The 26,914-nt window shown below is 31.4% G+C and overlaps 9 protein-coding genes across 12 annotated transcripts; 5 read left to right on the top strand and 4 right to left on the bottom strand.

Annotated features, from left to right (window-relative positions):
• Nucleotides 1–2,323: 2,323 nt before the first annotated feature.
• On the top strand, nucleotides 2,324–4,583 carry LOC124493153 (uncharacterized). 2 transcript variants are annotated; one of them, XM_075735543.1, is made up of 2 exons: nucleotides 2,324–2,533; nucleotides 3,347–4,583. In XM_075735543.1, exon 2 carries the CDS (start codon nucleotides 3,547–3,549, stop codon nucleotides 3,988–3,990), a length of 444 nt encoding a protein of 147 aa, XP_075591658.1. In that variant the 5' UTR covers nucleotides 2,324–2,533; nucleotides 3,347–3,546; the 3' UTR covers nucleotides 3,991–4,583. The 2 variants fall into 2 exon arrangements, with proteins under 2 accessions (XP_075591658.1, XP_075591655.1); XM_075735540.1 differs by lacking the exon at nucleotides 2,324–2,533 and adding an exon at nucleotides 2,550–3,175.
• A 1,331-nt stretch (nucleotides 4,584–5,914) lies between these two features.
• PolA2 (DNA polymerase alpha subunit B) lies at nucleotides 5,915–7,880 on the top strand. Its single transcript, XM_047054529.2, has 4 exons — nucleotides 5,915–6,117; nucleotides 6,195–7,334; nucleotides 7,397–7,595; nucleotides 7,665–7,880. Exons 1-4 carry the CDS (start codon nucleotides 5,993–5,995, stop codon nucleotides 7,812–7,814), a joined length of 1,614 nt encoding a protein of 537 aa, XP_046910485.2. The 5' UTR covers nucleotides 5,915–5,992; the 3' UTR covers nucleotides 7,815–7,880.
• Ercc1 (DNA excision repair protein Ercc1) lies at nucleotides 7,588–11,130 on the bottom strand. Its single transcript, XM_047054558.2, has 3 exons — nucleotides 10,739–11,130; nucleotides 9,673–10,683; nucleotides 7,588–9,619 (listed from the first exon to the last, which is right to left on the bottom strand). Exons 1-2 carry the CDS (start codon nucleotides 11,034–11,036, stop codon nucleotides 10,034–10,036), a joined length of 948 nt encoding a protein of 315 aa, XP_046910514.2. The 5' UTR covers nucleotides 11,037–11,130; the 3' UTR covers nucleotides 7,588–9,619; nucleotides 9,673–10,033.
• LOC124491841 (D-aspartate oxidase) lies at nucleotides 7,956–9,058 on the top strand. Its single transcript, XM_047054551.2, has one exon. It carries the CDS (start codon nucleotides 7,956–7,958, stop codon nucleotides 8,979–8,981), a length of 1,026 nt encoding a protein of 341 aa, XP_046910507.2. The 3' UTR covers nucleotides 8,982–9,058.
• A 53-nt stretch (nucleotides 11,131–11,183) lies between the features above and the next one.
• On the top strand, nucleotides 11,184–12,229 carry LOC124491859 (mitochondrial import receptor subunit TOM20 homolog B). Its single transcript, XM_047054576.2, has 4 exons — nucleotides 11,184–11,434; nucleotides 11,497–11,625; nucleotides 11,688–11,830; nucleotides 11,920–12,229. Exons 1-4 carry the CDS (start codon nucleotides 11,320–11,322, stop codon nucleotides 12,037–12,039), a joined length of 507 nt encoding a protein of 168 aa, XP_046910532.1. The 5' UTR covers nucleotides 11,184–11,319; the 3' UTR covers nucleotides 12,040–12,229.
• Nucleotides 12,230–12,343: 114 nt separating this feature from the next.
• On the top strand, nucleotides 12,344–14,573 carry ast (single-strand DNA endonuclease protein asteroid). Its single transcript, XM_047054518.2, has one exon. It carries the CDS (start codon nucleotides 12,478–12,480, stop codon nucleotides 14,557–14,559), a length of 2,082 nt encoding a protein of 693 aa, XP_046910474.2. The 5' UTR covers nucleotides 12,344–12,477; the 3' UTR covers nucleotides 14,560–14,573.
• On the bottom strand, nucleotides 14,348–17,465 carry LOC124491812 (BTB/POZ domain-containing protein 2). The gene is made up of 4 exons (XM_047054510.2): nucleotides 16,780–17,465; nucleotides 16,683–16,708; nucleotides 14,837–16,624; nucleotides 14,348–14,779 (listed from the first exon to the last, which is right to left on the bottom strand). The coding sequence occupies exons 1-4, from the start codon at nucleotides 17,333–17,335 to the stop codon at nucleotides 14,609–14,611; spliced, it is 2,541 nt and encodes an 846-aa protein (XP_046910466.2). The 5' UTR covers nucleotides 17,336–17,465; the 3' UTR covers nucleotides 14,348–14,608.
• A 30-nt stretch (nucleotides 17,466–17,495) lies between these two features.
• Nucleotides 17,496–20,905, bottom strand: lili (LMBR1-like protein lilipod). The gene is made up of 5 exons (XM_075735494.1): nucleotides 20,476–20,905; nucleotides 20,082–20,382; nucleotides 19,542–19,805; nucleotides 18,771–19,485; nucleotides 17,496–18,718 (listed from the first exon to the last, which is right to left on the bottom strand). The coding sequence occupies exons 3-5, from the start codon at nucleotides 19,728–19,730 to the stop codon at nucleotides 17,790–17,792; spliced, it is 1,833 nt and encodes a 610-aa protein (XP_075591609.1). The 5' UTR covers nucleotides 19,731–19,805; nucleotides 20,082–20,382; nucleotides 20,476–20,905; the 3' UTR covers nucleotides 17,496–17,789.
• Nucleotides 20,906–20,963: 58 nt separating this feature from the next.
• LOC124491842 (CYFIP-related Rac1 interactor B) lies at nucleotides 20,964–24,612 on the bottom strand. Of its 3 annotated transcripts, none has more exons than XM_075735505.1 (7): nucleotides 24,081–24,448; nucleotides 23,266–23,713; nucleotides 22,970–23,212; nucleotides 22,659–22,780; nucleotides 22,115–22,220; nucleotides 21,617–22,043; nucleotides 20,964–21,547 (listed from the first exon to the last, which is right to left on the bottom strand). In XM_075735505.1, the coding sequence occupies exons 3-7, from the start codon at nucleotides 23,043–23,045 to the stop codon at nucleotides 21,280–21,282; spliced, it is 999 nt and encodes a 332-aa protein (XP_075591620.1). In that variant the 5' UTR covers nucleotides 23,046–23,212; nucleotides 23,266–23,713; nucleotides 24,081–24,448; the 3' UTR covers nucleotides 20,964–21,279. The 3 variants fall into 3 exon arrangements, with proteins under 3 accessions (XP_075591620.1, XP_075591621.1, XP_046910508.1); XM_075735506.1 differs by having other exon boundaries at nucleotides 23,350–23,713; XM_047054552.2 differs by having other exon boundaries at nucleotides 22,970–23,713; nucleotides 24,081–24,612.
• Between the last annotated feature and the right edge of the window lie 2,302 nt (nucleotides 24,613–26,914).

The following is a 26,914-nucleotide window of genomic DNA, read 5'->3' as shown; positions in this document are numbered from 1 at the left end:
TTCATTCATTATATTTGAAAAAAAAATATTTGAATTTTTTTTTTCTTGTTCTTCTGTAATCACAAAAATTAGCAACCACGAATCCCATAAATCAGAACCGAAAACTAAATCCGTCCAAAACGGATAATTTTCACGTACAACAACAACAACCACAACCATCTTCATCATTTTCAAATCATTTCGATCCATCTTTATCATCACGTCATTTGTCTTCTGGTAGGTGTTATCATCATCATCATCATTTCTGGTTATCATTATCATTTTTATCATCACTATTATAACATATAAAGTGTTATATAACTTAAACATTTTAAACTATGTAAAAAAACTGGAAAATTGTGTAGCCATCTATTTCCCTTTTTTTTCTTCTTTTTCTATACGATGACAAATGTGTCCTATAGGAAAAGGAGTAGGAAGTGAAAACTAGAAAAAAATAAAGCTTTATCATATTCTCCACCGCTCCAACAACGTCCAAATTTTTTCAAACAGATTTTACTTCAACATGTGTTCATGTGTGTATTATTACTTATTTATTTTTTTTAATACACATAGTCTTCTTCTCTCTATGTGCAAATTTTTTTCCATGTTTTCAGTCAGGCTTCAGTTCCTTTTTTTTCTTCACAACCAAAAATGAATAATTTCATCTCTTTCCCCTCCCATTAACAATGGCTTAAAAGAACGATAAAGTCTTATTTTGATTTTGTTTTTTCGTTAATGAGAGAAAGGAAAGAAAAGAGAGATGAAGGAGATGAAAATAAAAGTTGCTAGCATCATTCTCATAAAATAAAATATGACATTTTGTCGCCTTCATCCAATAATAATAAATAATCATTGATCAACGATGATCATATAAACACAACAACAACAATAAAAATCTAACCGCAATTAATATGATTTGAAAAAAAATCATCATAATCATCATGTATTGTGTTTTTTTTGTTCATTGCATTTAAAATTGAATTGAGAAAAGAAAAATCTGCTTTGTGAAGAGAAATTCATTATTTATTGAGAATTCAAGGAAGTGATCTTTTGATTTTTTTTTCGATGATGATGAATACAAATGATAGATAGATTTAGAGAGAAAGAAAAAAAAAGAGAAACCAAAGAAAGTGATACCTGACTTGTATAGATAATCAGATTTCGCGCCGAAAAAAAAAAATAAATGAATGAGACAATGAGAGAAAGAGAGAGACTGGCCTGAACACATGTATTACCGAATATTAATAATAACTGGACTGTAATTGAAAAAGCCAAAATTGAAAAATTCTCTTCTAAAGGAAAAAAAAATTATAATAATAATTGTATATTGCCGGTGAAATTTGGTTTTTTTTCTATTTTTATATTGATTCGATATGAAGCCATTGGACAATTTTTTTTACTTTATTCATTTTTATTCATTTCGTCGACATTGATGATGTCCATTGATATATCAATTGATTCGATCAATGATTTCTTCGATTATTTAATGAGAAATTTTTGATGGCCACATACAGACCAAAAATCGTGACAATTGTGGTGCTAAATTGTTGTTGATGTTTGATGTTTGATGTTTGTCTAATGTCCTTCGATAAAGACAATTTTTTTTTTTCACCAATGGTTGACATTGTACGAATGTCCCTGTGTGAACATTCGATTCTAAATTATGAAGGAAAAAAAATTTATAATAATGTTATACAAGATTCATCATCATCATTGAATTATACAATCAAATGTTTCCTTCTATATTATATTATTAAATTTTTTTTTCAGGCCTATTTGAATTTTTTTTTTTTTTTTGAATAATCGACAAACAACAATCAAATTTGAAACAATCAAAAATGGATTTGATCCTTCGTCATATTACGAGGATTTCTCTCTTGCGAACACACACACACGCACACAAACAGCGGTGTATGCCATTATGTCATTTATTCAATGAATGAATTGATGTTTTTTTTCTTGTTAATATAACACAATAATCACCAAATATGACCAATTACTTGATCCAAAAAATTGACTTTTGGATCGTATTTTTTACTTTTTTTAAATTCTTGACAATCGACTTTACATTCTCATTCAAAAAATCATAGACATCTTCGATTTTTATTTTTTATTCTTGTGAATAATAATAATAACTGCAATTACTTGTATATAATATATGATCAGCATTGGAATTTATAAGCAAAAAAAAAAAACATTCAGATATCCTCCTTTTTTTTGAGTGTGTATGTGTGTTTGTATATAATTATATTTTTATTATTTCTATTGAATCAAGTTTTTGAATCCATGTTTGTTTTGTATGTTTGGATTTTTTTTTGCATATAGAATTTTTTCTTTTCAAAAAATTTATCCATGTTATTATACTTTTGATCCATTATCCATGTATATTCATTATGATGATGATGATGATGATAATTTGACCACAAAGTGACTAAGTTCAACCCGTTCAATTCATTCAGCCATTCATCCATCCGTTGCATTCATTTGTTATTCAAGTGTGAACTTGTCTCTTTTTCCCTAATAACTAAATAGTATTCCAATTTAAACTTTTACAGTAAGCCATTTTTTCTTTCTCTTGCTCTTGCTTTTGGTTCAAGTTTCACTCTTTAGGATTTTTTTTTTATAATATTTATTTCAATTTTGGCTTTACTTTGCTCTATCTCACGTTTTTTTTTTCTTTTCATTCATTCATTTGTTTGTTTCAACGTTGACGGCTGAATATATCTTGTAAGACCATTGAATGAAACTCGTGTTCTTATTGATCATCATTAAAACTTTGTTCCGTTTTTTTCTTTCTTTTGTCTTCAATTGTTCGTGCAATTCTCATTCAACGTTTGAATCATTTGTTCCAAATTTTATTTGGAACAACATATGGACTGTTTTATTTTGTTTTTTTTTTATTTGTCATTGTTTCTGTTTTTTTTTTGTTTTGTTTTTGTATGGATTAATATTTTTTGAAAGACAAATTGAAAATATTAAGCAAAAGATAATAATAATAATAATAGCAGATTGATTTTGGATTGATAATTTGATTTCAATTATTATTATTATGAACAACGATGATAATAAACAATTGAATTTGCGATTATTGAAATTAATTATATCATTTGTTTCGTGGTCAAATTTTTTCTGATTTCTCAATTTTTATAATCATTATATTATAATCAATATAATGATAATCGACAAACATTTCTAAGTATAGCAAAAATTTGACCATTCATACTACGATTGCTTGATTCTAAGGATCGATTTTTTTCTGATTGTTTTGATTTATTTTTATCAAAACTTAATGTTTTTTTTTTGATGTTATTGAAAATTTATAACAACAACAATTTATACAAGTAAATTTGATACTATTTTTAAATAGGTGAAATCGATGATCGTGTGGACGAATGCTGTTCGTCAATAGGAAAATTGTTGATCCACAGCAACAATCGTATTGCTGAGGACAAGAGCCATCATCATCATCATCATCATCATCATCGACATCGAAATCATATAAATTCTTTTACTCATCATCAACCATACGACCGCTACCATCATCACGAACAGCATTCAAATATTACGATGACAATCGGTCACCATCATCATAATCATCATTACAATAATCGTCATCATTATCCATCATATCATGATCATTATCATGATGATTCACCGCTACTTCCGCGTATCGAATTCCCATCCAGTCAATTCGATCGATTATTACGGGGTTCTTCATCGGCGGGCGGTGGTGGTGGTGGCAGTAGTGGAAATGGATCGTCAATATCGCAGAATAATAATCTAGATCGTCATCATCATCATCATCATCGTAATCATAATAGCCATTCATCGTCATCATCCAATTCTTCATCACATCATTCACATCGTTTTACCTCTTTGACAAGAAACAATTCCAATTTATCATCAACAACGACAAATTCGACTACGACAAATACATCATCAACGCGTCATCATCATCATCATCATCATTCGTGGAAGAATGGATACATTGATGGTGGACGTAAAAAATAATATCGAAAGGAAAAATGAATGGTGTGATGGTCTTACAATTCTTTTTTGTTCTCCACCGAAAACTCTGATCTTTGAATTGTATTCTTTTTTGTTTCTCTTGTATAAAACATTTTTTAATATTTGTAAAAAAACTGACTATATAAAACCAACTTGTCATCATTATTATCATTATCATTATCATCATCATCATCTTGATCATCATTATCATCATTTACGATTGCATCTCGCCATCATCAATACTTGCGTGTGTGTGTGTGTGTGTGTATGTGTGTAAATATATAAATGTATCAACAACACCCATTTCGTCCTACCATCATCCGAATCGATCGAGCTATATTTTATTCTAAGAAATGTTTTACAATACAATTTTTTCTTTGCCACACACACACACACACACAATCACATCTTCCAATTTACAACCAAAAAAAAAAAAAATCTATTTTATTATTAAAAAAAAAAGAATTAATTACATGAATGTTTTAATATTGCATTCGTATAAATTAATTCTTTCTATATAGGGGAAAAAATTCTATATTCTTATAATCGATCTGAACTAAGGATGAATTGATAATAATATTTTTTCAATTTACTAATTGTCCTTTTCAATGATATATAAAATATTTTTTTTTTGAAAAAATAATAAATTGCAATTTTATTTTTATAAGAAAAAAAAACGACGACGACCACAACAACAACAAACATCATTTTGTTTTCATGAATAAATAACAAAATATAATAATGAAATGTCGATAAAATTTAATTAAATGATGAATGAATAAAAAAAATTGAAGGTAAAAAATTTTAGTTATAACATATATTAATTATATGGGAATTTTTTCATCATTTTCACAACATTGGTTTAGCATAAATAAAATCATGATTCTGCTATTCGATCAATGAATGATATTCAATGATTTTCTAATGGTGTATTCAAAATGTTCATGGTGCTATCAAATAAATGTTTGGCGGCCATTGCTAGCTCGATGACAAGGCAACACGAAGATATACATACACACACACACACACACATAAATTGACTTTTCGATATTAATGTTGATGATGATGATGCTGTTGAAAAAGAAAACTCGGAAGTAACTCGTTTGTCGTTTCATTTTCATCATAATCATCATCATGATGTTATGATGGTGAGTAATGGCCTCCATATTATATTGCCTTGTTGTTGTTCCATCATTATTATTATATATATAAACACACACTCTTCTATGAGTGTGTTCCCACATGTGACCGCCATTTTGGCCATCCAGCTAATAATCGTCATCAACGAAAGATCGTCATCATGGATCCATGAACGCTTTGGCTTTTCATTGATCCTCTCGAATTTGCTCTCGTTCATTTTTTCTTAGTGTTCGATTTTCGTACGATGATGATTCGTTGAGTTTGAATTATATTATTATTATTTCGATTTGCGTTAAATTCAATATATTTACGATCTCGAATAACAATCAAATTAATACCAATGATGATGATGATTAACATGATGATGATGATGATGAATAATCATCGTGCAGATTTATTAGTTTTTATTTCATAGATTATAATTAGTATTATAGTCATTCTTGTAATTCATGATCATCCCTACTATGATGGTGTGGATGGACATTGATCCTTGTTCATCGTATAGTTATAAATCTTCTCGTTAGCCTCAGCAATATATTCAAGGTTTAACGACAATGTTCGAACATAATCAATCATTTTGGATGAATCTATTTGCTTGTTTGTCTGTATGCACCAAATGATTTTCGATTTTGATCGAATTTGGACGATAATTTTAAATTGTACTACAATTATTGTGGATATATTTCTCCGATGAATTCGAATTTGAAGTTTAAATTTTTAGCACACAGCTTATTTGAAAAGACCATGTGGGTGTCAACAAATATATTTGTTTGCGCGCTTTTGTTTTATTGTTTCAACATCTGTCTATTATTGAATTAGTATTTTGAATTATCACAGCATATATTTTGCTCATAAATTTATAAAAATGGATTTTGAGGAAAACAATCTTGAAGTTGAAGTAGATGAGCCATCAATTGATCAAGATTATGTTGAATCGAATGCAAAACATGATGATTATTTCGACAATGATGACATGAAAGATGATTATTTGTAAGTCAATGATATTTGACTGAAAAGATTCTTTTTATCAGTTATATTTTTTTAATCATTATTATTTCACTTCATAGATTTGATATTCCAGAATTATCGCGAATCATTCTATACTTTGGCAATTCTTTGAATGATAAAGAATGGATGTGTCAAAAAGTAAAGTCCGATTTTGATCTTAATTATATGACGCCAACGATTGCTTTAAAAGAACCATTCAAATTTATGTCATCTAAATTTCTCGAGTCCAATGAAGCACTCAATGATCATTTGGATAATTTCATATTTGAATTGAAAAATTTTTGTCAAGAAAACGACACCGATTCGAATGCAGATCAGAGCTTAATAAAAGATATAGCCGATGAAGATTCATTGACCACTCGACTGAAAACTAAAACCGTTGTTGAAACATTGTATGCTGGCCGAATACGCTACGGTATGACGAATGGCCAATTAAACCCTCAGATTATACAACTTGAAGGTCCTTTTTCATTGAATCGTGGCGAAATCATTCCATTAGATTTATCACTTTTCAAGAATTCACCAAATGAAAATGGTGAATTAGATTTTTCTTTATTTCCTGGCAAGATTGTCATTTTGAAAGGACAAAATTTCACCGGCAACTATATCAGTGTAACAAAATTTATCGATTATGCTAAATTTATTGTGCCCGATTTCCCACTGAAATGTCCACCGGTGTTACTGGGCCAACATTCATTCAATATCATTTGTGCTTGTGGGTCTTTCGTGAAATTTGATCCTCATTCTAATAAAAAAAATGATCCAACTGATACGAGCTACATGCAAGCAATTGCTGATTATCTTAAAAAATATAATCCGGATGTTTTGCTTTTGTTCGGTCCATTTTTCGATGAATCACAATTGGATGCAATTCAAAAATGGTCCCTGCAAGATACGTTGGTGGATAATTCCTACCCATATCAATGGAGTTTGGAACGATTAATTCAGCATCAGATTCGTGCATTGATGGATATAATTGAAAGCCGATCGATACATACGAAAATTGTAATCATACCTTCATCTAATGAATTGGGCCAAGCAAATGTTTATCCGATGTATCCTATGGAAAACAAATTCGCTAAGGAATATTCAAATGTAAGATCTTATTCGAATCCAGCATTATTAAACATCGGTGGCATATCCTTCGGTGTTACATCAACGGATATTCTGTTACATTTAAGTCGAAAAGAAATTAACAAGTTAGTGTTTTTCATTGCAATAACAATTATTCTCAAAAATAATTTTTTACCTTTATATACAGCATCAAATCGACAAACACGAAAATTCAATCAGAACGACTTGAACGTTTGTGTGGGCACATTATCTCACATCGTCATTTCTATCCATTATTGCCACCTGATCAAAGTGTCAATATGGAATACCCATTGTATCATCATTTATCAATGGTTGTCACCCCACATATCCTTGTTATACCTTCAATGCTTCGGCCATTTGTTTACGTAAGTTTAATGATATGTTGATAATTAAACTCGTTTATATGTGACAATAATATTTACGCTCTGTTTCAGAACATCAATGGAACTATCGTTATAAATCCAGGTAAAATAATAAAAAATACAATTGCACGAATCATGTTTGAACCGTTTAAAAATGAAAAAGATTATAGCGGTTCTTTATATCAATATACGAATGTGGAAATAATCAAACTTAAACATTGAACAAGTGATAAAATTAAAAATTTGTGATTAATAAAACAGCTTCAATCGCATGCGCGTGTATAAAAATGTTCGCATTTTGTTTTGATACGCCGTTTCTCAATTTTTATAAGCTTTAACTTATGATCCACATTGTTGACAAGAATGTTTCGGGGATCAAAAGCCGAAGTTTGTGTAATCGGTGCCGGAGTTGTGGGTTTATCGTCGGCTTTGAATATCTTGCAAACAATCCCGTCGGTTAGAGTTACTATTGTTGCTGATAAATTTCTGGATAAAACTCTTAGTTTTGGAGCCGGTGGTTTTTTCCGTCCTGAAATCAATATTGGCCGTGATCGACAATCGATTGAGCAATGGGCTAATGATAGTTATCAGCATTATTCATTCCTTGCTTCTAATGAACCAGAATCTGGCAATAGTTTTATTTCGGGTTATCAACTCAGTACTTATTCCGCTGAAAGTATGCAAAATGAATTGGTGGCCAAATTAACCAATTCAGTGAAAGTAATGTCAGATGATGAACGGTGGAGACTTTTTCCTGAACAATTCAAATACGGTATAACTTGGACAAGTATCATTACTGATCCTCGACATTATTTGCCTTATATGCAACGGAAAATTGAAACTTCAGGTGGTACTTTTGTAGAACGCCATATCGATTCGTTTGATGAATTATCCGACTATGATGTGATTGTGAATTGTACCGGATTACAAGCGGCAAAACTTGCCGATGATTTTCGTTTGATTCCAGTTAGAGGCCAGGCATTCAAGGTAATTGCACCATGGATTAAACATTTTTACTTTGCCGATGGTGCTTATGTTCTTCCTGGACGAGATTACGTTACCGTAGGTGGAATCAAAGAATTCGGATCAAGCAACATGGCTATAAGTAAATTAGATAGTTTTTCCATTTGGAAACGATGCACGGAAATGGTACCTAGCCTACAGAAAGCTGAAATCGCATTCGAATGGGTCGGATTACGGCCACATCGCCAACCAGTACGAGTTGAACATGAATATCATCTATTACCCAATGGAATCGGCAACGATATTGTTCATAATTATGGTCATGGGGCTCATGGTATCACATTATCATGGGGAACAGCTATAGAGGCTACTCGTCTAGTATTCGAATCGCTTAATCATAAATCGAAATTGAAATCAAAATTATAGAGTCATCTTATCGTATGTTATCACATTTTCTATTTTTGATAATAAATACAAAAATGACTGCAGCAATGTTAAACAAACTATCAAATCGATCAAATGATGAACATGTTGTGGTTAAAAATTTTCATTTTCATATGGTTATGGATAATGACCTGCTATTGTAAGAAAACGCAGGTCAAGATTGCCCATTCATCCGTTAATAATTTCCATGGGTAAGCGACGTATTATTGAATTTATTCGGCATATTGATTAACGATTGTGTTTTGTATGAAGACATCTTGATTTCAAACATATCGATGAAAATTTATTGAATCAACGTCATCGAACAGATGTGAATGCTAGCATTGAATTGCAGCCAAGAAATTTTATAGGACCGGAAATTCTGAGAGAATTATTGGATGAATGCTGTATTTATGAAGATTCTAAATATTATTATCGTGTTTGTATGTTTCGTAACATAACCCAGCATGAAAAATCAAAATATTATTATCATTCGTTTCATGCTATACTCGGTATATGGAAGCAATGGTATGTTTCGAGTGAAAATTTTGATTTTCTTCACTATATCAATGGAGATGAATGTATGGTTGGATTTCAAAGACAAGTTGTCCTTAAATTTGAATGCCAATTGGCAGGAGAATCTAAAGATTTGTTATGGATTAGCAACGTAACCGAAATACATCAATGTATTTACCTTATAAAGATGAAATCACAACTATTTTGTGGTAACTTGATTATTAATATATTCTATGAACCAATTTTCTAATGAACTTTTTCAAGATTTAGGAACTGTTTATTCACATCTAGATCCGATAGGTCAGATTGAATGGAATTTAATCGATTCTTTACACTCGAAGAATCAATTATCGAAACAAGAATATACAACATATTTAGAATATATCCTGGATGATTATGGTTTGAAATTGTTGATAGATGGGCAAACTTTTGAAGATATTGTACGTGTTGATAAGAGAGAATCTATAGAGCAGAATGACCAAAAGAAATTTCTAGATGAAATCACATCACTGAAGAAGAAACTGGACGATTGCGAGAATTCATTGCTTAATAAAAGGTCGATTAAAAATTGAATATAATTGTTTGGCTTTAGCGATCGAAATGCCAGGGCAAATTGTTAGCTCATCAATTTTCGCTTCCGTTAGATTCTCCACCGTATCGAATGTCGATAACAATGTGATTGCATTAGTTCGATTAATGTGTTTAACACTGGTTAATGCATCAATTACGCCATTACTTTGATTCGCATTCAATTTCTTTTTCATCGTTGATGATGATGATGATGATCTCCCGACTTCTTCATCATCAAACGCTCGTCCCATAATTATATTAGGTGATTTGTCAGCATTTACACGATAATTTTCAATATGTTTAGCTGCTTCTTCAGGTGACCATGCGACCAATAAAGTAAAATTTGCTCTAATCGCCATTATAGTCAGCTCTTTGAGTGGATTCTCATATATTGGATGATCAATGTGCAAAATCAGCAAAGATAATTGATATGTGTTTCGAAGTTCTTTCACACGATCATAAATGTAATTTGGATTGGCAATATGGTAAACGAGACTGAGAAACAGAGCGCAACAATTGTCGTTGAGTAAAAAATGTGCCGGTGATATTGAATCCGTAAAAACTGGACGCACATAACCTAATTCCTTTAACAATTTATTCTCTCGTTGATTAGAATTTACTGACAAAAGAAATAACAAAAATTATATTCAAAATAAAACCGAACAATTTCATACCGAGAATGGTGTTGGTCCCCTTAAACGTTGTTGGTATACTAACGGATGGCTTATTTTTTATAGCAGTAAAATCAATCTGTTGTGATTGAATTTGTTCCATCCGTTCTTCGGCCCTCTTCGGGATCTTTGGCTTTATCACCACTTGGCTTAATATTTCATCACAATTCTCATCATCAATGTCGTCATCGAATTCGAATGAATCAATTTTTCCAGTTTTTTTCGGGTCTCGTTTGAAAATGTATCCAGGTTTAAAATATTTTGATGATGTTGGTTTGTCATCTTTATTACATTGATCCATGATCACAAATTAATTGTGCTGATGATGATTCTACAATGAAGTTTAAAATTGAGTAGAGGATACTAAAACTAAAAAGAAACAAATTAGAGAGATGGCGTTGTTGGTAACATTCTATATGATGGGACATAGATGCTGTTGGATTGTTGAATGTGAATGTGAATCTCGATCAGTTCGAACTTTAACATGCTTGTTTTGGTTTCATTTCTAATTCGGGTATAATTTAGATCTCGATTTAGCTTGGATATATAATCATTTAATTGGGCCACTCGAATTAATAAACAAAATGTCTTTGATGAGAAATTCATTGACCATCGGTTTGGCAGCTTTTGTTGCCTATTGTGTTTATTTTGATCGTAAACGTCGAAATGCTCCAGATTTTAAGGCTAAACTTAAAGAAAGTAAGCATTTTCAACAATTGTGAAAAATGACAATTTTTTTCTAAATCCGTTTCTGTTTAAAGAGCGTTTAAAAGCCAAAAGATCAAAGGAAAATTCACTGGAATCAGATATTCCATTATTTACCGATCCAAGTGAATTACAACCATATTTCTTAAAAGAAGTACAAGCCAGCGATGATCTTTTAATGAATGGTTTGTACTTTATATTCACTATTACTGTATTAGTTATCGTTTATCCAAATTTCGTTTCATAGGAGATTATGAGAAAGCCGCTTTTCATTTGGCCAATGCAACCGTGGTTTGTTCCCAAAAGAACGAATTTCTTGCAGTCATGCAAAAAACATTACCAGATCCTGTTTTTCAATTGTTGCTACAATATTATCAAGTTGCTAATGAAGTAAGTTGAGAATTATTATTCCATTATAACCAAAATTTAATTGATTTTCTAATATTTCATTTGTTCATCATTTATTTTTTATTATTAAGCGTTATTTGAAAAAGGTTATGACAAATGAACTTTTAAAGCAAATGTCTCAACCGAAACAATCAACAATATCAATGATCGGATCGAAAGGACAACAATTCGATGATACCGATATCGAGTAATTGATACAAATTAAGGAATTGGGAATGTTGTTCATTCATGTCGTAGGCTGTTAATTTTTTTCATTTTACCGTGCATATTAGTTAACGTTGAACAAAAAAAATATACAATTATGCTCTTTATTATATATAATTATTATGATATACATGATAATATTAAATAACATTAAAGTTCAGTCATCATTACCATAAATGCATTATTTTAAAAATTGGTTCGAAAATAATGAGTGAATGTAGCGAAATCTAGTGATACTGGAAACCATTTCTAAAAAGGCAGCATTTTACATGTCACGTGTCTGTTGATTTGATCAACAATCGTTAGATTTGGATATAACACCCATGTTATCTCACTAATTTGATGGTGAGTGGTGGAATTTTGCACACGATTGTTTCTTCTTTTATGATTGGATTCTATAGAATATTGTGATATTTGTATAGAACATGGGCGTACAAGGGCTTTTGTCGTTTATGAATCGAAATGATTATTTCAAAATTCATCAATTAAAAGACACGGTTCTGGTCATCGATGGGTATAACTTAGTTTACCAACAATTTTTCAAATATCAACAAAATGTAAATGATCATATGTATGGTGGAGATTATGATCAATTGGCTCGACATGTTCAACAGTTTTTCAAGAGTCTTCTAAAATGTAACATCCAACCGATCGTTGTATTTGATGGAGCAATTGATCCATCATTGGAAAAATTAAAAACGTTGCTCAAACGTGTCGATATAGCGTTGAATAATGCCCATAAGATCTATGCCAATAATTATTTCATTGAAGGTGTTATGCCTTTGTTGGCCGACAGTATCTATAGGTTGCAATTGGAACGTCTTGGTATTCCAGTTTTCCAGACCTGTTATGAAGCGGATCAAACTATCATACAAATTGCTTATGATCTTGAATGCCCCATTCTTTCTAATGATAGTGATTTTCTTCTATTTAACCTTCCAGCTGGTATTGTAAATCTTCAATCATTATTCGATTTCGATGTGGTCGTTAATCGTGATTCTGATGATCATTATTATATTAGATGTCGTTATTATTGCGTCGAAAATCTTAAACGACCATATCCAAAAATTAATCTGGATCTTGTACAAATTATTGGATTTATGTTGGGTAATGATTATGTGGATAATGAAACTATGGCAATGTTTACCCGGCGAATATCGTCACATAAAGATCGACAAAAATTAATCAACGATGTTTTCATATGGATCGCCAAACATGACACATTAAAGTCATTGATCGGTCATATGGGTGTCATTTTGAGAAACACTGATCACCATTTAATCGAAATCATTAAGAAACATTATTTGCTATTGGAAAGGTCCATTCATACTCAAAAACCAATCGATCATCGAACTTATCTTGAGGAAAATATATCTAGATTGTTCATTGAAAATATTAATATTCCAAGGTGGATGCGATCTAAATTTGTTCATAAACAAATTCATTGCCGCCTATTGTCAATCATTAATGCCCGTATCGATTGGTGTCGACCATTAGTCGAGGATTTTTCCTACCCACAATCATCATATGAGACTGCCAATGAATTGTTGCAATGTATATACGGTATTCTGAGATCACAAGATAAAAACACAGCAAAAATTAAAAGATATTGTCGTAAAAATATGGAATTCAAAGCACATGCTATAACACCGATTATTAACATGGAGAAAAAGTTATTGCCAAAATTATCAGCTATCGAACAAATGGACTCTCAAGAACGAAAAAGTCTTTTCTTCCAGATTCTGCAAATAAAACCAGAAGCCTATGAATCGCTTATGAAGCTTTTAGATCGTCTAAAAACGTGTTGTTCAATTGATCATTCAACGATAATAATTCCATTTTCATCTATGTTACTTGCTCTTCTGTATATGTTGCGTAATTTTCCTGATCATATCTGGCTTGAATTCGTGTATGCCATCTTCATGAATATATGGTTCACTGGTTATCTTTGCCATGGTACAAATGGACCAATATTTCTCAAATTAGATTCGATAAGTCGTCAAACGATTCAAAATAACCTCATTCAATTTAGTTCGTTACCTGTTTTAAGCTGTTCAAAAGTTTATATGCCACGATTAGTACATTTTTACAATTCATTTCAAACATGTGTGGACAATATCGATTTTCTTGGCCAAATTTTCAATCTGAAACATATATTCAATGCCGACATTATGTTATGTGCATTGAAAGGAACTTTCATCTACAACCTTACAGCTGAACTATGCTCGCGACCAAAACCCTTTCTTTATATTCAACAATTACTCCAGAGACAAAAATTTAAACCGTTAGACATTCTCATCGAAATGTTTAATCTTATTTTACATGAAAGTGATAGATATATGTTAGCCAAAAACCGTTTATTGGCCGATTCAGATATTGTTACCAAAAGTTTAAAATGTAAAATCACAAATACAATTACGCCAAATAACAAATATTTTGTTCGAGCTTTCGATTTTACATCAAAGAAAACCCATGTGAATAGCCAAAAATTAAAATTGCACAAGTGAACTTATTATGAACTTATCGTCGAATGTTTATTATGTGTGTTACATTTATTCAAACATAAAAAAGAATTTCAGGAATTTGGCCATCTTCAATCGATGTACCATTGTTACACCCAGCAGCATAACTAAATTGAAATGTTACCGTATCTTTGCCATTGTGTCCTTTGTCAAGATTAACAGTCAATGTACGACATCCATTCGTTCCATAATAGGAATCGATACCCTGCAATTGATAAAAAAAATTATTCCTGAAAGCATAAGTATAATAATGTGAACATACTTTCAACGTTGCACAAGCAGTATAATTAGTATTTTGAGATATCTCGACAGGATATTGAAACATAACTTTGAATGTCGAATCAGATCCATCTGACATGAAACGTGTATTATTCGAAGCGATTACTTTTTCCGAACCAGTATGAATTATTTCAATAATCGCTTCGTACTCCGATTGTCCTTGGATGGAACCATAAAGACCAAAACCGATTACAAATATAGGACGATCAGTTAAGAAACGAATACGATCACTTGATCCGGAATATCCCCAACGACTTTCTGTTCGTTGAAATCTATTCACGGAATATTCTTCGCCAGTGATACAACAACGAGGTTCAAATGAAAACGGTATAGCACATTTGGAATCAATAGTATAGTAAAGAAATAAATTTACAACTTCTTTGTCGGTCAACAAGCCGGATTGTGCGGCTGTCATGGCAAATTCTTCGATCGTCATCAATGGAAATCGGAGTAGATAGACAGCATCGCCTAGAATTTGTCGTTTGTTTTCGGTATTGACCTGCAAATTTTTGCGAATACATTCTGATTCAGCCCATTTCAATATAGCAGCAAACAACGAAGCTTCCCTAATTCGTAAAGTATCACGACCAAGAACAATTTTCAATGTATTCAGGTCAATGTCGAGAAAATATTCCGATTGAAGTGAATTAATTGTGTGTTTATCAATGGTATCCAAACATAATTCAGCCAAATTCGTTTCATCGAATAATCGAGCTTGTGTTAATAACATGAAAGCATTCTCTGGATTCAGATTGGCTTTCAAAAAATTGACACATTCAGCTTCTAACGATAGGATTTCATATTTTTTTGCAGCATATAATGTAGTCATTACAGTTTCAGCGTCAATATCTACTTCATCCAAATATAAAAAACGAAGCAAAGCTTTAAATGCTTCTGGCTCAATGTCAGGCAGTTCAATCTCATGAGTATCATCTTCTGTTCCATCTATTCTATCACCACAATCAGAACTTTTGGATAAAAGTCCATTAAACATTGCATTGAATACAGCACTACCAATCGAAAGTACAAATTTATGTGCTGCAAATCGTGTTTTCGATTTTTTTCCAACAAGAAAATATACATCGGCTAAAATATCACGATTGAAAATGGTAGCCATTCTGTGTTTCAATGTAGGCATGTATGCTTGCCAATTATGCGAACGATTATTCAATATTTTTGGTGATTCCATGGCTGTCAATGCTGATACTGGGAGACCAGTGGATGAACTGGTCAATGTCGTTACAGCAGTAGATGTAAGGTTCGTATTCGAACTGTTTATATTGTCAATATTAGAATGATTGCTTATGATCTTGGTTGCCTGGATCGAACTAATCATTTCCAAATTGTTTCCGTTATCTTTTTGCTGTTGGTAGTTACTCTTGATTAATTGTTGATTCATATGTTGTTCCAACAATGACGGACCTGTTGTTCGAATATTATGAAGTGGCTGATGCTGATATTGAGAATGATGAAGATGATTATTACAATTACATTTATGATTACAATTATATGCAAGTGAATTGATCATACTACTACAATTGCTATTTAAACAAGTATTATTATTACTGCCAAAATCAGCGATTCGATTTGTTTTGGATGTAATATTCATTTCTATGGTTTTCAAACAATGCTTCAAAAAATTCATATTGTTTGGTATGGATGAACAATTGCGAATCATCGGAATATCATTCGAAGTAGATTGATGTTCATGGCCCACTAGTGATGAATGAGATTGTTTCGAACATTTATGATTCACTGGTCGCATTGGATCCTATAATTTTGGTAAAAATTATTATTCTAATTAGCTTTTGAATAATGTTGAGAATTACCATTGATAAATTATTTGGTGGAATATCTAAAAAAAAAAAAATAAAATAAAATAAACGGTTTACAGATGAATATGGATAAAGCAAAATAATGACGTACTCGAAACGGTAATGTTATTGAAATCAGTGATAAAATCAAAATCTTCAGAATCAGTCGATGAGCTTAATTGAATTGAATTAGCATTATTGTTTATTCTCAATGCAGATGATTGCGGATCAATGATTGGATGATTTCCATTCCCTGAATTCGAAAAAATTTGTGATGAAGAACTGTCCAAACTTTGCTCATCATCATCCGATGATTGATCCATAGGTTTCTGATTTAAATTATTTAAGACTAGATTAAGTTTGCTCATCTGTTTCGATGTTGACGGCAATATAATACATTTTTCCGTTGCTGTCGAAGTTGGCATTTCTTCTTTATTCACATCATTTATCGATTGGCTCGAAACTTCTGAGGAATCATTGCTTTCAAATTCTACATTTATCTTGGCTTTTGAATCATTCATCGAGCATACATCGTTTTTGTTGGAAAATGAAGTTTGAGCATTAGATTTGCTAGCCACATTCGTTTTGTTAGTCGAAATGGATTTTTTTAATATTCCGGAAACACTTTTACGATGGCTAGAATTAGGATCGTTATCTTTTTTAAACATGATGATACCTAAAAATTTATTATCGAAATAATTTGGGATTCTCGTTTTTTTTGTTGTTTATTAGTGATTGTTAGTTGCAACCATTTACATAAAGATGTCGCTTTATTCTTAGATTTGATTTTTATAGACTGATATATATAAAACAACTCATGAACAAATATTACGAATTTTTGGTCAGCTTTTAATTTACAAAAAGAAAAAAGAAAAAAAAATGTCACAACGCAAAATATTTTTTGAAACAACAAAACGTTTAAATTTTTCACTTAAATCGCTCTCATTAGGTTTAGATTTATATTGGTAGATTTTATATAGAACGATTTAATGGGATAAAGCCCTTTCAAGTTACGAATGATGTGTGTTCGGTGAGATGTTTGACATTAATGACTAAATAGAAAATCAAATTTTTTTTGTTAGATTCAAATGAGATTAAAAATAAAGTTAAATAAAGATGAAATTAGGACAATTTCTTTTCGATTGCCATTGGTGAAGTAGCCGTTGAATGTAGCGTTTTACGTAGCTGTAATAATGACATTAAATATGTAAATACAATGCACAGAGAATTACTAAGTGGAAAATAGAAAGACTTTAGCCGGCTATTCGATAAAGATGATGATCCAGAGGGGTTTGGATGAGTGATAGAATTTTGCCCAGGATGATTACGATTCCATGAAATACGACCATTTTTACAGATAGTTTTAAAGCGATTAAATTGTTTAGGAAAAGATTTGACCAATTCGTTCAGATAGCAATAAAGCCGATGACAACGGTAGAAGAATTCTTTGCTCAATTTTAGTACAATACTATGACAGAGACATAGTGTGAGAGCAACCAGAAAAGCGCCATTATAGCCCAATACTAAATGATAGTTCCGTATCCAAACAATTTGGCCGAAACTACCGAAAAGATCGAAATTGGTGATGCCAACTGTACGGAAAAATATTGGCAATGCAGAACTTAATATCAGGACCAAAAGGCAATTTAGCATTATCTTGAAGAATGGTGTCTGACCTGCAATCGGTCGAAGACATCCAAGACCAGGTAATGAATATAAACCAACAAGTGATGCACACCAAATGTAAAAAATTAACAATGTTTGAACTGATGCTCCTAACAAGCCCATCTTTGAGAAAGAAGCGATACCCAACACTAATGGTTCAGCGCTTGTATCTTCGAAATTAAACAATGTTACCAACAAATTTATCAACACAATGGCACAAGAAAATGCCGTTGTAACAATCAATAATGCCATCGCAAGCGGATACATTAACCAAGGAATTTTTGAACGAATCCATGAAACGGACAATTTCATAGACAGTTTTTGCCGTTGGTTTTCATGTTTTTCAATTGTATCGACTAAAGCTTCTGGAGATAAAGACTTTAGATCTAAAATAAAAAAAAGATTAGAATAAAATAATTATTTTAAATGATTTTATACCATTTAATTTCGAATCTTTGATCAATGGAAGGAGATCGATTGAAAAAACTTTCGATGCATTATCGCCATATTTATTTCGATATCGGATGAGCAACTGCTGACGACTAAGCAACACAGTTTCTTTAATAAGAATTCGATCATATTTTTCGGCTGTTGAATTGACTGAATATGGACGTGTCATGTATTCGTCTAGCAAAATGACCAGATTTAAAATGCCTTTTGGTGTACAAACCAATAGTAGAATGGCTCCAGCAAATGATATACAAGAATAGAGGAATGGAAAATTTAACCAAAATGTGATTAACTGTAAGAAATTCGGTTGAAATATGGGAAATATAGATGATAAACCGATGAATATACAAGATGACAATATGGTTAACGTTAAGGTTGTTTCCAGAAAAGCTTGCAAAATTCGTGAAAAGAAATTATCAGTGGATCGCGAAAATCCAGTCGATTCGGCGAAGAAATATGAAAACGGAATCAAAATGAAGCATAAATTTGAAAAGATAAATATACAATGCCATAGCTGCTTGATTAGCTTATCATTTAACCATCGTAAATTCGGGTATTGATTTTCCGGATAGATTAGGATGATTTCATTAGAAATGATGGTCATCGGCAATAGAAGACCAATGGCCAATGCAATAGCCAGGCCAAACATACATAATTTTACAGCTACATAATAGGTAAGTCGATCTTGTCGAGTTGAGGGAACCTATTTGGGGTGATCCAAATTGAATAAAACATAAAAAAAAGATAAAAAGAATTTACCTCGGAATTGAGATCTCTATTTCGATATTTCGATATGATGGCATTGGATATGAAACAAAGCATTGTCAATATTAAGACAATGATTAAATAGATGCGTATTACTTCGAAAAATTCTTGATATTGTTGCTCCAGTAGTTCATCATTATGGTCTTCTTCTTCACGAAAAAATTGTGAGTAATCAAACTTCATTATGGTGTCTCATATAATGTCTCGTTTTGATTTTGAATAAAAAAACAATAACATTGATTTAGCGATAACAGCAATCTTGTTGAAAAAAAAACATTAAATTATGAACGATAATTAGATTGAATAAATGAATCACAAATTTTCAAAACAAAAACAGAATTTTTATTTCTTAAAGCCACTCAAGACATATTTTTTTTAGTTAATATCTAGCTCAACATATTTGCCAACCATGACCAATTTAGTCACCAAATGATAAAAGTAAATAAAAATTCTGTTTTTTGTCATGAAGAAATTTTTTTTTGAGAGAAAGTAGGAAAGAGAAAAAAAAATTTAAGTGAAAAAGGAAATTGTTACATTGCGTTTTGAGTTGTTCCCTCAGCCAATCACCAGCTGTTAATGTGGTTGTTGGAAATAAAAGAATATCTTTTCTGTTTGAAATGAATTGTGTAATTTTTCAATTAATGATTGGATGTAGATGAATTTACAGCGATGTAATGATACAAAACGACAAGAAGAAATAGAGTTACGCCAAGAATGTTGGCAAAAATGGCTAACTGGACGTCAGTAATCATTTTGGCTATACTCAATGTTGTTGTTGTTGTAAACCAACAAAAATCTGGTGCAGCAAAAAAGCTTTTCAAATGTGGTGATCAAACTAGATAAATTGAAAATAGAGACAACAAAAGTTTGATGAATTTATTTATTTGTGAATGATGTGATCATGGGATTTGTTGACAATAATACTCACTTTAATACTGGATACAAGGCGAATATGTTTCTTTTTTTACCAAATCAAAATAACGATGGATGTCGTTTTAGATATCCTACCAATGTAGAAAACGTGTATTTTTGATACGAATGCTATTTTTCATTGAATGACGCGATCATTGAGCAAACAATATAGCGCCGTCACCATAACATTAAGTCACACACATAAAAAATGTAACCATACACTACTTGAAATAGCACTGCAGTGAGCACAATTTGTTGTTATTTAATACCGAAGTAATTAACAATGTTAAAAAGTTTCGAATTTATAACGGGACATAAAATATTTTAGTTAGAACAGAGCAAAATATTTCTCAATTTTCATATGTTCCGCAGCAAAAAAAACGCAATTTACTTTGTTGAAACAACATTGCGATGGCCATTTTGCTATAGCAGTTTTGGTCCGATTCATTCATAAAGAACCTTACAATATGAGAAGTAAGGCCATCTATCATTACAAATCATGACTAAAAATTGAATTTTTTTTTAATGCAATTCATTTAGTTTCGGATTCATTATGTGAATAAAAAAGAAATTGAAAGCAAGAAATAAAGAGATAAACGGTGGATGGTTTCATTGTTTTTCCATAACAAAACAAAATCAATTTAAAATAAATACAAACTGAAACAATCAGCATAGATGATGAATTTTTATATTACAGAAATATATCGATGGGAATTTTTTCCAATTGACTTTTTTTGAATTCGATGTGAAGGCAACATGTTATGAATTTTTAAGAATTAAAAAAAATTATAATTTACAACGATTACGATCATTTAATTTTTTAAGCGGCAAGCATATTTTTGATATTTTTAGGCGTCGTTTCATCATTCAAATGTCTTGTCGTATAACGAAGTGAATTGAGTAAACCTTCAACCATTGTTGGCGGTTGTTCTTTCAAAACTTTGATCGAACCACGAACATCGATTTGTGTGGTTGTTTTGGCAAATGCACCGATCGGATGGACATGATCGTAGAGAATGATGACGCCAACCATGACTCGTAACACAAAATAAACGGTTTCTTCATTTTGAAATCTTGAACAAAAATCTCTGTAACAAAAATTTAATAATACTCATTAGAATTAAAATTAAATTATTATATAGATTCAATGAACTTACTGATTTTCTATCATTCGTTGACATACTTTTGCCATTGTGCCAAGCGTTTCAGTTATATTTTCAATGGGTAAATGAGGATTCGATGTAACAAAATTAAGGGTTGCATTCGCTAAAGAATGTAACATAGGTGTGGCATTTGCATAAAACAACGACATCCTATTAGCAAACTCTGGGCTTAGATTTTCAATGGCCATCAAATCGGTGTTGATATGATTAGGATTTGGTGAACGAATACGATTGATTGTTCGACGATAAAAACTAAAATCATTCTGTATAGAAGGATTTAGCATTTTAAGCTCATCAAATTTAAGAACAAAATCCAAAAGACAACTAAATTGTTTAACCAATGCTTGTTGTGTTTCTAAATGTTTTAAAGGTGGCATCGAATCAGAACAAAGTTCGCCTAATAAAAGCATCACAGTTTCATCTGTTTAAAAGAAACAAAATTAATTAATTTCATCTTTAAAAAACAAACAAAAAAAACTTATTCAAACTCACCCAATCTCAACGCGAATTCATAGAAACGTTTCAAACGATTGACTAACGGTACAACAGTATTCCATGTTTTTATCTGTAACTCCTTATTATGTGGATTATCGATTGCCTGTTTTTTGTTTTGTTTATTATTAAACAGAAACGAATATTATCATTGTATTAGTATAGAAAAACAATTATATATCAAACTGCCGTTAAAAACATTTACACAGGAAGTTACATGAAATAAAGGAAAAAGGATGACTATATGTAATAGGAAAGAAAATGAAATCAAAATCGACACACATTAAATGCATGTTCGAGTGTTTATGCTATCGATAATCAAATGTAATATCATTCAACGACAAAAAACAAACAACAGCGACAGACTGAAACTGAAAAGCGGATGTTGGCGAAACTTTCGATTTTTTATGCTTTGCTTTATACAGCCATTTAGCTAAAGCAATTCGAACTCAAAAATATAAGAACAAAAATCCCGAAAAATGATAGTACATTATTGCATACGCAAAAAAAAGAAAAGGATTATTATAAAGATCGGATTACAAACCTGACGAATTTCGGCACTTGCTCCTTTATACGTTTGTAGATCGACGAGTATTTTGGCCGCATCATTCAATGCATTATCAACTACAGTATAGGTCATTTGTTCTGATTCGGTTGGCTGGGCATCTATTATACATATAATCAAATTGGAAAAGAAAAAAAATTCATTCATTCATTCGACATAATTAATTAGATTTTTCATTATAAATTTGGCTATTATACAAGTATAGAATTTAAATCTATTTCAATCTCAAAGACAAATTCTCTCTTACACACACACCCACGCCCGTTAAGACATAGTCATCTTATACTTACTCTCAAAATCGACAAAAATGTCACATTTAAGCGTTGCATTACGATGCAAATGTAATAGGCTAAGCAAGCTACCCATATTGATCCAGTTGGCAATTATTTGATGATGATGGTGATTATATCACTCGGTTGTTGACAGACGACACTGGTAATTATGTTGATGAATTAGCAATCAAAAACAACAGGTTACTCTCTTGTCAACCGAGAACCGATCAAAAAAGAATTGTAAAGAAAAAACCGAGGTATCTTTTTGTTGATTGTTATGGTTGGGTTGTGGAATAATTACAATTTAAACACACGAATAGAATCACCACATATGTATACCAAGATAAAGATAGATTATATTGTGTTTTAAAAAAACAAGATGACAATTCGCAATATACTTGACAACTAATTGATGGATGGATGTTTCATTTGAATGAATCCTGCTGATGGTTATGATGAACTTGAGATAATAATATGATTGTGGTATAGTTGATGAATGAATGAATGATTAGAATGCTTTAAGACTTTTGTATTCTTATCATTAGATAGGTGAATGAATAGATAGGCAATGCAATCAACAATGTAAAGTGATGACAAATTTTTGTATGTTTATTGTACATGATGCACCAAAAAAGATTTTCGTTATTCTATTGCTGCCTTTAATGGAAGAGTTTAGGTTACAATCCAATAAAAATCCAACACACTACCACCATCATAGAAAAAGGAACGCCAGAAAAAGAAATACATCTAAGAAAGATAAGCCTGTTAACGATAAAAATGGATAGAAATTAGACAATTGATAATGATGATAAACTCAAACAGGTGTGTCATATGACAATTGATGGCCCTGATTTGATCTAATAATTTGAGTATAAATATATGTTCATAATCATGACATTTGATTCGATTAATTTTTTATTGTCTCAACTTTCATTTTTCTGGCTCGATAAAATGGATAATTTGTAGATCCTTTTCAAATGTAATCGTAATCGCTTATCATCATTGATGACATTGAAAAGGTGATAACCTGTGTTATAACATAATGTATATCAATCAGGTATAGATTAGAACGATCAAAACAAGTCTGCATAAATGTTTGGTATGTATGTTGTGTGTTTTCATTACATACCAAGAGAAAACCAACCAAGCGACTGCTTTAACAATCAACAAAATTATTAGATGAGAATCATCAGTGAAAAAACACGCCAAGTGTATCACGCGAAAAAGTGATATACGATCATCATTGTTGATCGTTTCCAATTTCCCAATGTTACAGTGTCCTGATGATTATGATTATGATGATGAGTGGACTCGATGTATGAAAAATCAGTGTTTAGAACCACACACACAATAACCAGTATGATTCGATTCTTGATGCTTGAATGATTGAGTGTAATAAACGCGCCAGTTTTTTCTTCATTCGCACAAATAATAGCAACAGCTCGACTTTTCTAATTCACAATGATCGGTAGCAAACGATGGTGGTTGCACGACGACAACTCTCAATGGATCGCTATTAACTTAAAATAACGATCATATAGATTGGTTTGCTTGTTTGCCACCACCACCACCACCACCACCACCACACCTCGGATCAATGGTTGTATATATACAACAAACATGCTGGAATGGATCATCGTGATATCGTTGATTTGGTGCTCGTGTATTATAATGTGAGAGTGTTTTAACATGTGGTTGAAATCTTGAATTTTCGTTGTAGTGGCAGGTTATTATTATATGGTCATTACTATAGAGCAGTGATTCTCAACCTTTTTTTTGTTGCGGCACACATTTTACGATTTCAAAATTTGGCGGCACACAAAGAAAAAGCACTGCGTAAAATAGATTATGATAATGATTTTAAATGTGCTAAATAAAATAATATATAATATGTACTACAAAAATAACAGTATGTAGTGTATTTGTTGTTAATTCGTTTATTCCAGTTCAGAATCGAGAAAATGACAAATCCAACCTAACACGATCAGTTCAGAATTCAAAATTCAAAATAAAAAAAATAACAAGTCAAACTTAACACGACCAGTTCAGAATTCAAAATTCACAATCGAGAAAAAGGCAAATCCGACCTAACACGACCAGTTCACAATCGAGAAAATGACAAGTCAAACTTAAAACGACCAGTTCAGAATTCAAAATACAAAATCGAGAAAATAACAAATCCAACCTAACACGATCAGTTCAGAATTCAAAATCAAAAAAATGGCAAATCCAAACTAACACGACTAGTTCAGAATCGAGAAAATAACAAATCCAACCTAAGACGACCAGTTCAGAATTCAAAATTCAAAATAAAAAAAATAAGTCAAACTTAACACGACCAGTTCAGATGGTTAATTATTGGAATTAGTTACCAGAATTGGTTGGTTTCTATACCGTTTTTTAGATTCATTAAAAATTATTTTCAATGATGAATTGTGTTTTCCAAGATTCAGAGTTAAATAATGTTTGTTACATTTAATTAATTCGATATGTATCGGATGTTCTGCCATTGAAGATGAACTGGTCGTTTTAGTTTGGACTTGTTATTTTTTCGATTCTGAACTGGTTGTGTTAGGTCGGATTTGCCTTTTTCTCGATTGTGAATTTTGAATTCTGAACTGGTTGTGTTAGTTTGGACTTGTCATTTTCTCGATTGTGAATTTTGAATTCTGAACTGATCGTGTTAGGTTGGATTTGTCATTTTCTCGATTCTGAACTGGTCGTGTTAGGTTGGATTTGTTATTTTCTTGATTTTGTACTGATCGTGTTAGGTCGGATTTGCCTTTTTCTCGATTGTGAATTTTGAATTCTGAACTGGTCGTGTTAGTTTGGACTTACCATTTTTTCCATTTTGAATTTTGAATTCTGAACTGGTTGTGTTAGTTTGGATTTGCCATTTTCTCGATTGTGAATTTTGAATTCTGAACTGATCGTGTTAGTTTGGATTTGTTATTTTCTCGATTCTGAACTGGTCGTGTTAGGTTGGATTTGTTATTTTCTTGATTTTGTACTGATCGTGTTAGGTCGGATTTGCCTTTTTCTCGATTGTGAATTTTGAATTCTGAACTGATCGTGTTAGTTTGGACTTGCCATTTCTAGAATCTAGCACTTTTTGTAAAACATTGATTAATAAAAAATTGCTTAAAGAAGAATTGCTTTTATTTGTTTGTTTAATTATACTTATTTTTCCTATGTTGGTTCCACTACAAACAATTCGCACAACTATTAATAGATATTTGACTAATCGAAGTACATGTTTTTGATTCAGGATTACCATAATATTCAAATGTATCAAAACAAAAAATATTTTCATTTTATTAAATCTAAAATTTGGCGGCACAATCTTAGAATTTCGCGGCACACAAAAGTGCCGCGGCACAGTGGTTGAGAATGACTGCTATAGAGAGTATTGAAGATTCAATTCATTGTCATTATTTTGGTATGTGTGAATCCAAAAAAAAAAATTATCAATGGATAATACCGCTCTGAAACGTTTCAGATGAATTTGCTTTTAACATTTCCGCTGCTCATACAATGGAAATTATGTTAATATTCATATTTGAACGATTATGAGGCCGATATTTTCATTGAAATCATGATAGAATAATTTGTGTTCATCTAAAATAATTCAAAAGTATAGCCATGGTGACAAAAGTATCAAGAAACGAGAAATATTTCGGGTGCAAACAAATCAAAAATGAATTATTATGATTGAATGGGGTAAGATTACACCCCGATCATCAACCCGTCATGACGATATAACAATAAGAGGTTCGGTTAGCTGAATTTGTCATTAGGTATAGACCACTGATGCAGAAATCATCATTGTTGTTAAAGAGGAATTTTCCGAAAAAAAAATTAATCTTTGTCGTATGTAGACAAACCAATCCATACAATCGTACGATGTCATCATTATCATTATATTATTATATATGTTACTCTCATGGCAATGATGATCGTTAT

This window comes from Dermatophagoides farinae, chromosome 1 (genome assembly GCF_024713945.1).
Source record: "Dermatophagoides farinae isolate YC_2012a chromosome 1, ASM2471394v1, whole genome shotgun sequence".
Taxonomy (NCBI): Eukaryota; Metazoa; Arthropoda; class Arachnida; order Sarcoptiformes; family Pyroglyphidae; genus Dermatophagoides; species Dermatophagoides farinae.
Note: the sequence above shows the minus strand (reverse complement) of the source record. Positions and strands in the feature narration are given on the sequence as shown.

Bases quoted from the DNA above. Each gene is read 5' to 3' on its own strand.
- lili (XM_075735494.1), bottom strand. From the start codon at position 19,730: ATGAAGTTTGATTACTCACAATTTTTTCGTGAAGAAGAAGACCATAAT. The intron at 19,486-19,541 runs GTAAATTCTTTT...CACCCCAAATAG, and splicing joins ATAGAGATCTCAATTCCGAG to GTTCCCTCAACTCGACAAGA. The intron at 18,719-18,770 runs GTATAAAATCAT...TTTTTATTTTAG, and splicing joins CAAAGATTCGAAATTAAATG to ATCTAAAGTCTTTATCTCCA.
- LOC124491812 (XM_047054510.2), bottom strand. From the start codon at position 17,335: ATGTTTAAAAAAGATAACGATCCTAATTCTAGCCATCGTAAAAGTGTT. The intron at 16,709-16,779 runs GTACGTCATTAT...TTTTTTTTTTAG, and splicing joins CAATAACATTACCGTTTCGA to ATATTCCACCAAATAATTTA. The intron at 16,625-16,682 runs GTAATTCTCAAC...CCAAAATTATAG, and splicing joins CACCAAATAATTTATCAATG to GATCCAATGCGACCAGTGAA.
- Ercc1 (XM_047054558.2), bottom strand. From the start codon at position 11,036: ATGGATCAATGTAATAAAGATGACAAACCAACATCATCAAAATATTTT. The intron at 10,684-10,738 runs GTATGAAATTGT...TTCTTTTGTCAG, and splicing joins GGGGACCAACACCATTCTCG to TAAATTCTAATCAACGAGAG.
- LOC124493153 (XM_075735543.1), top strand. From the start codon at position 3,547: ATGACAATCGGTCACCATCATCATAATCATCATTACAATAATCGTCAT.
- LOC124491842 (XM_047054552.2), bottom strand. From the start codon at position 23,045: ATGGGTAGCTTGCTTAGCCTATTACATTTGCATCGTAATGCAACGCTT. The intron at 22,781-22,969 runs GTAAGTATAAGA...TATGTATAATAG, and splicing joins CATTTTTGTCGATTTTGAGA to ATGCCCAGCCAACCGAATCA. The intron at 21,548-21,616 runs GTAAGTTCATTG...TTTTTGTTACAG, and splicing joins CAACGAATGATAGAAAATCA to AGATTTTTGTTCAAGATTTC.
- LOC124491841 (XM_047054551.2), top strand. From the start codon at position 7,956: ATGTTTCGGGGATCAAAAGCCGAAGTTTGTGTAATCGGTGCCGGAGTT.
- PolA2 (XM_047054529.2), top strand. From the start codon at position 5,993: ATGGATTTTGAGGAAAACAATCTTGAAGTTGAAGTAGATGAGCCATCA. The intron at 6,118-6,194 runs GTAAGTCAATGA...TTCACTTCATAG, and splicing joins GACATGAAAGATGATTATTT to ATTTGATATTCCAGAATTAT. The intron at 7,335-7,396 runs GTTAGTGTTTTT...CTTTATATACAG, and splicing joins AGTCGAAAAGAAATTAACAA to CATCAAATCGACAAACACGA.
- ast (XM_047054518.2), top strand. From the start codon at position 12,478: ATGGGCGTACAAGGGCTTTTGTCGTTTATGAATCGAAATGATTATTTC.
- LOC124491859 (XM_047054576.2), top strand. From the start codon at position 11,320: ATGTCTTTGATGAGAAATTCATTGACCATCGGTTTGGCAGCTTTTGTT. The intron at 11,626-11,687 runs GTTTGTACTTTA...TTCGTTTCATAG, and splicing joins CGATGATCTTTTAATGAATG to GAGATTATGAGAAAGCCGCT. The intron at 11,831-11,919 runs GTAAGTTGAGAA...TTTATTATTAAG, and splicing joins ATTATCAAGTTGCTAATGAA to CGTTATTTGAAAAAGGTTAT.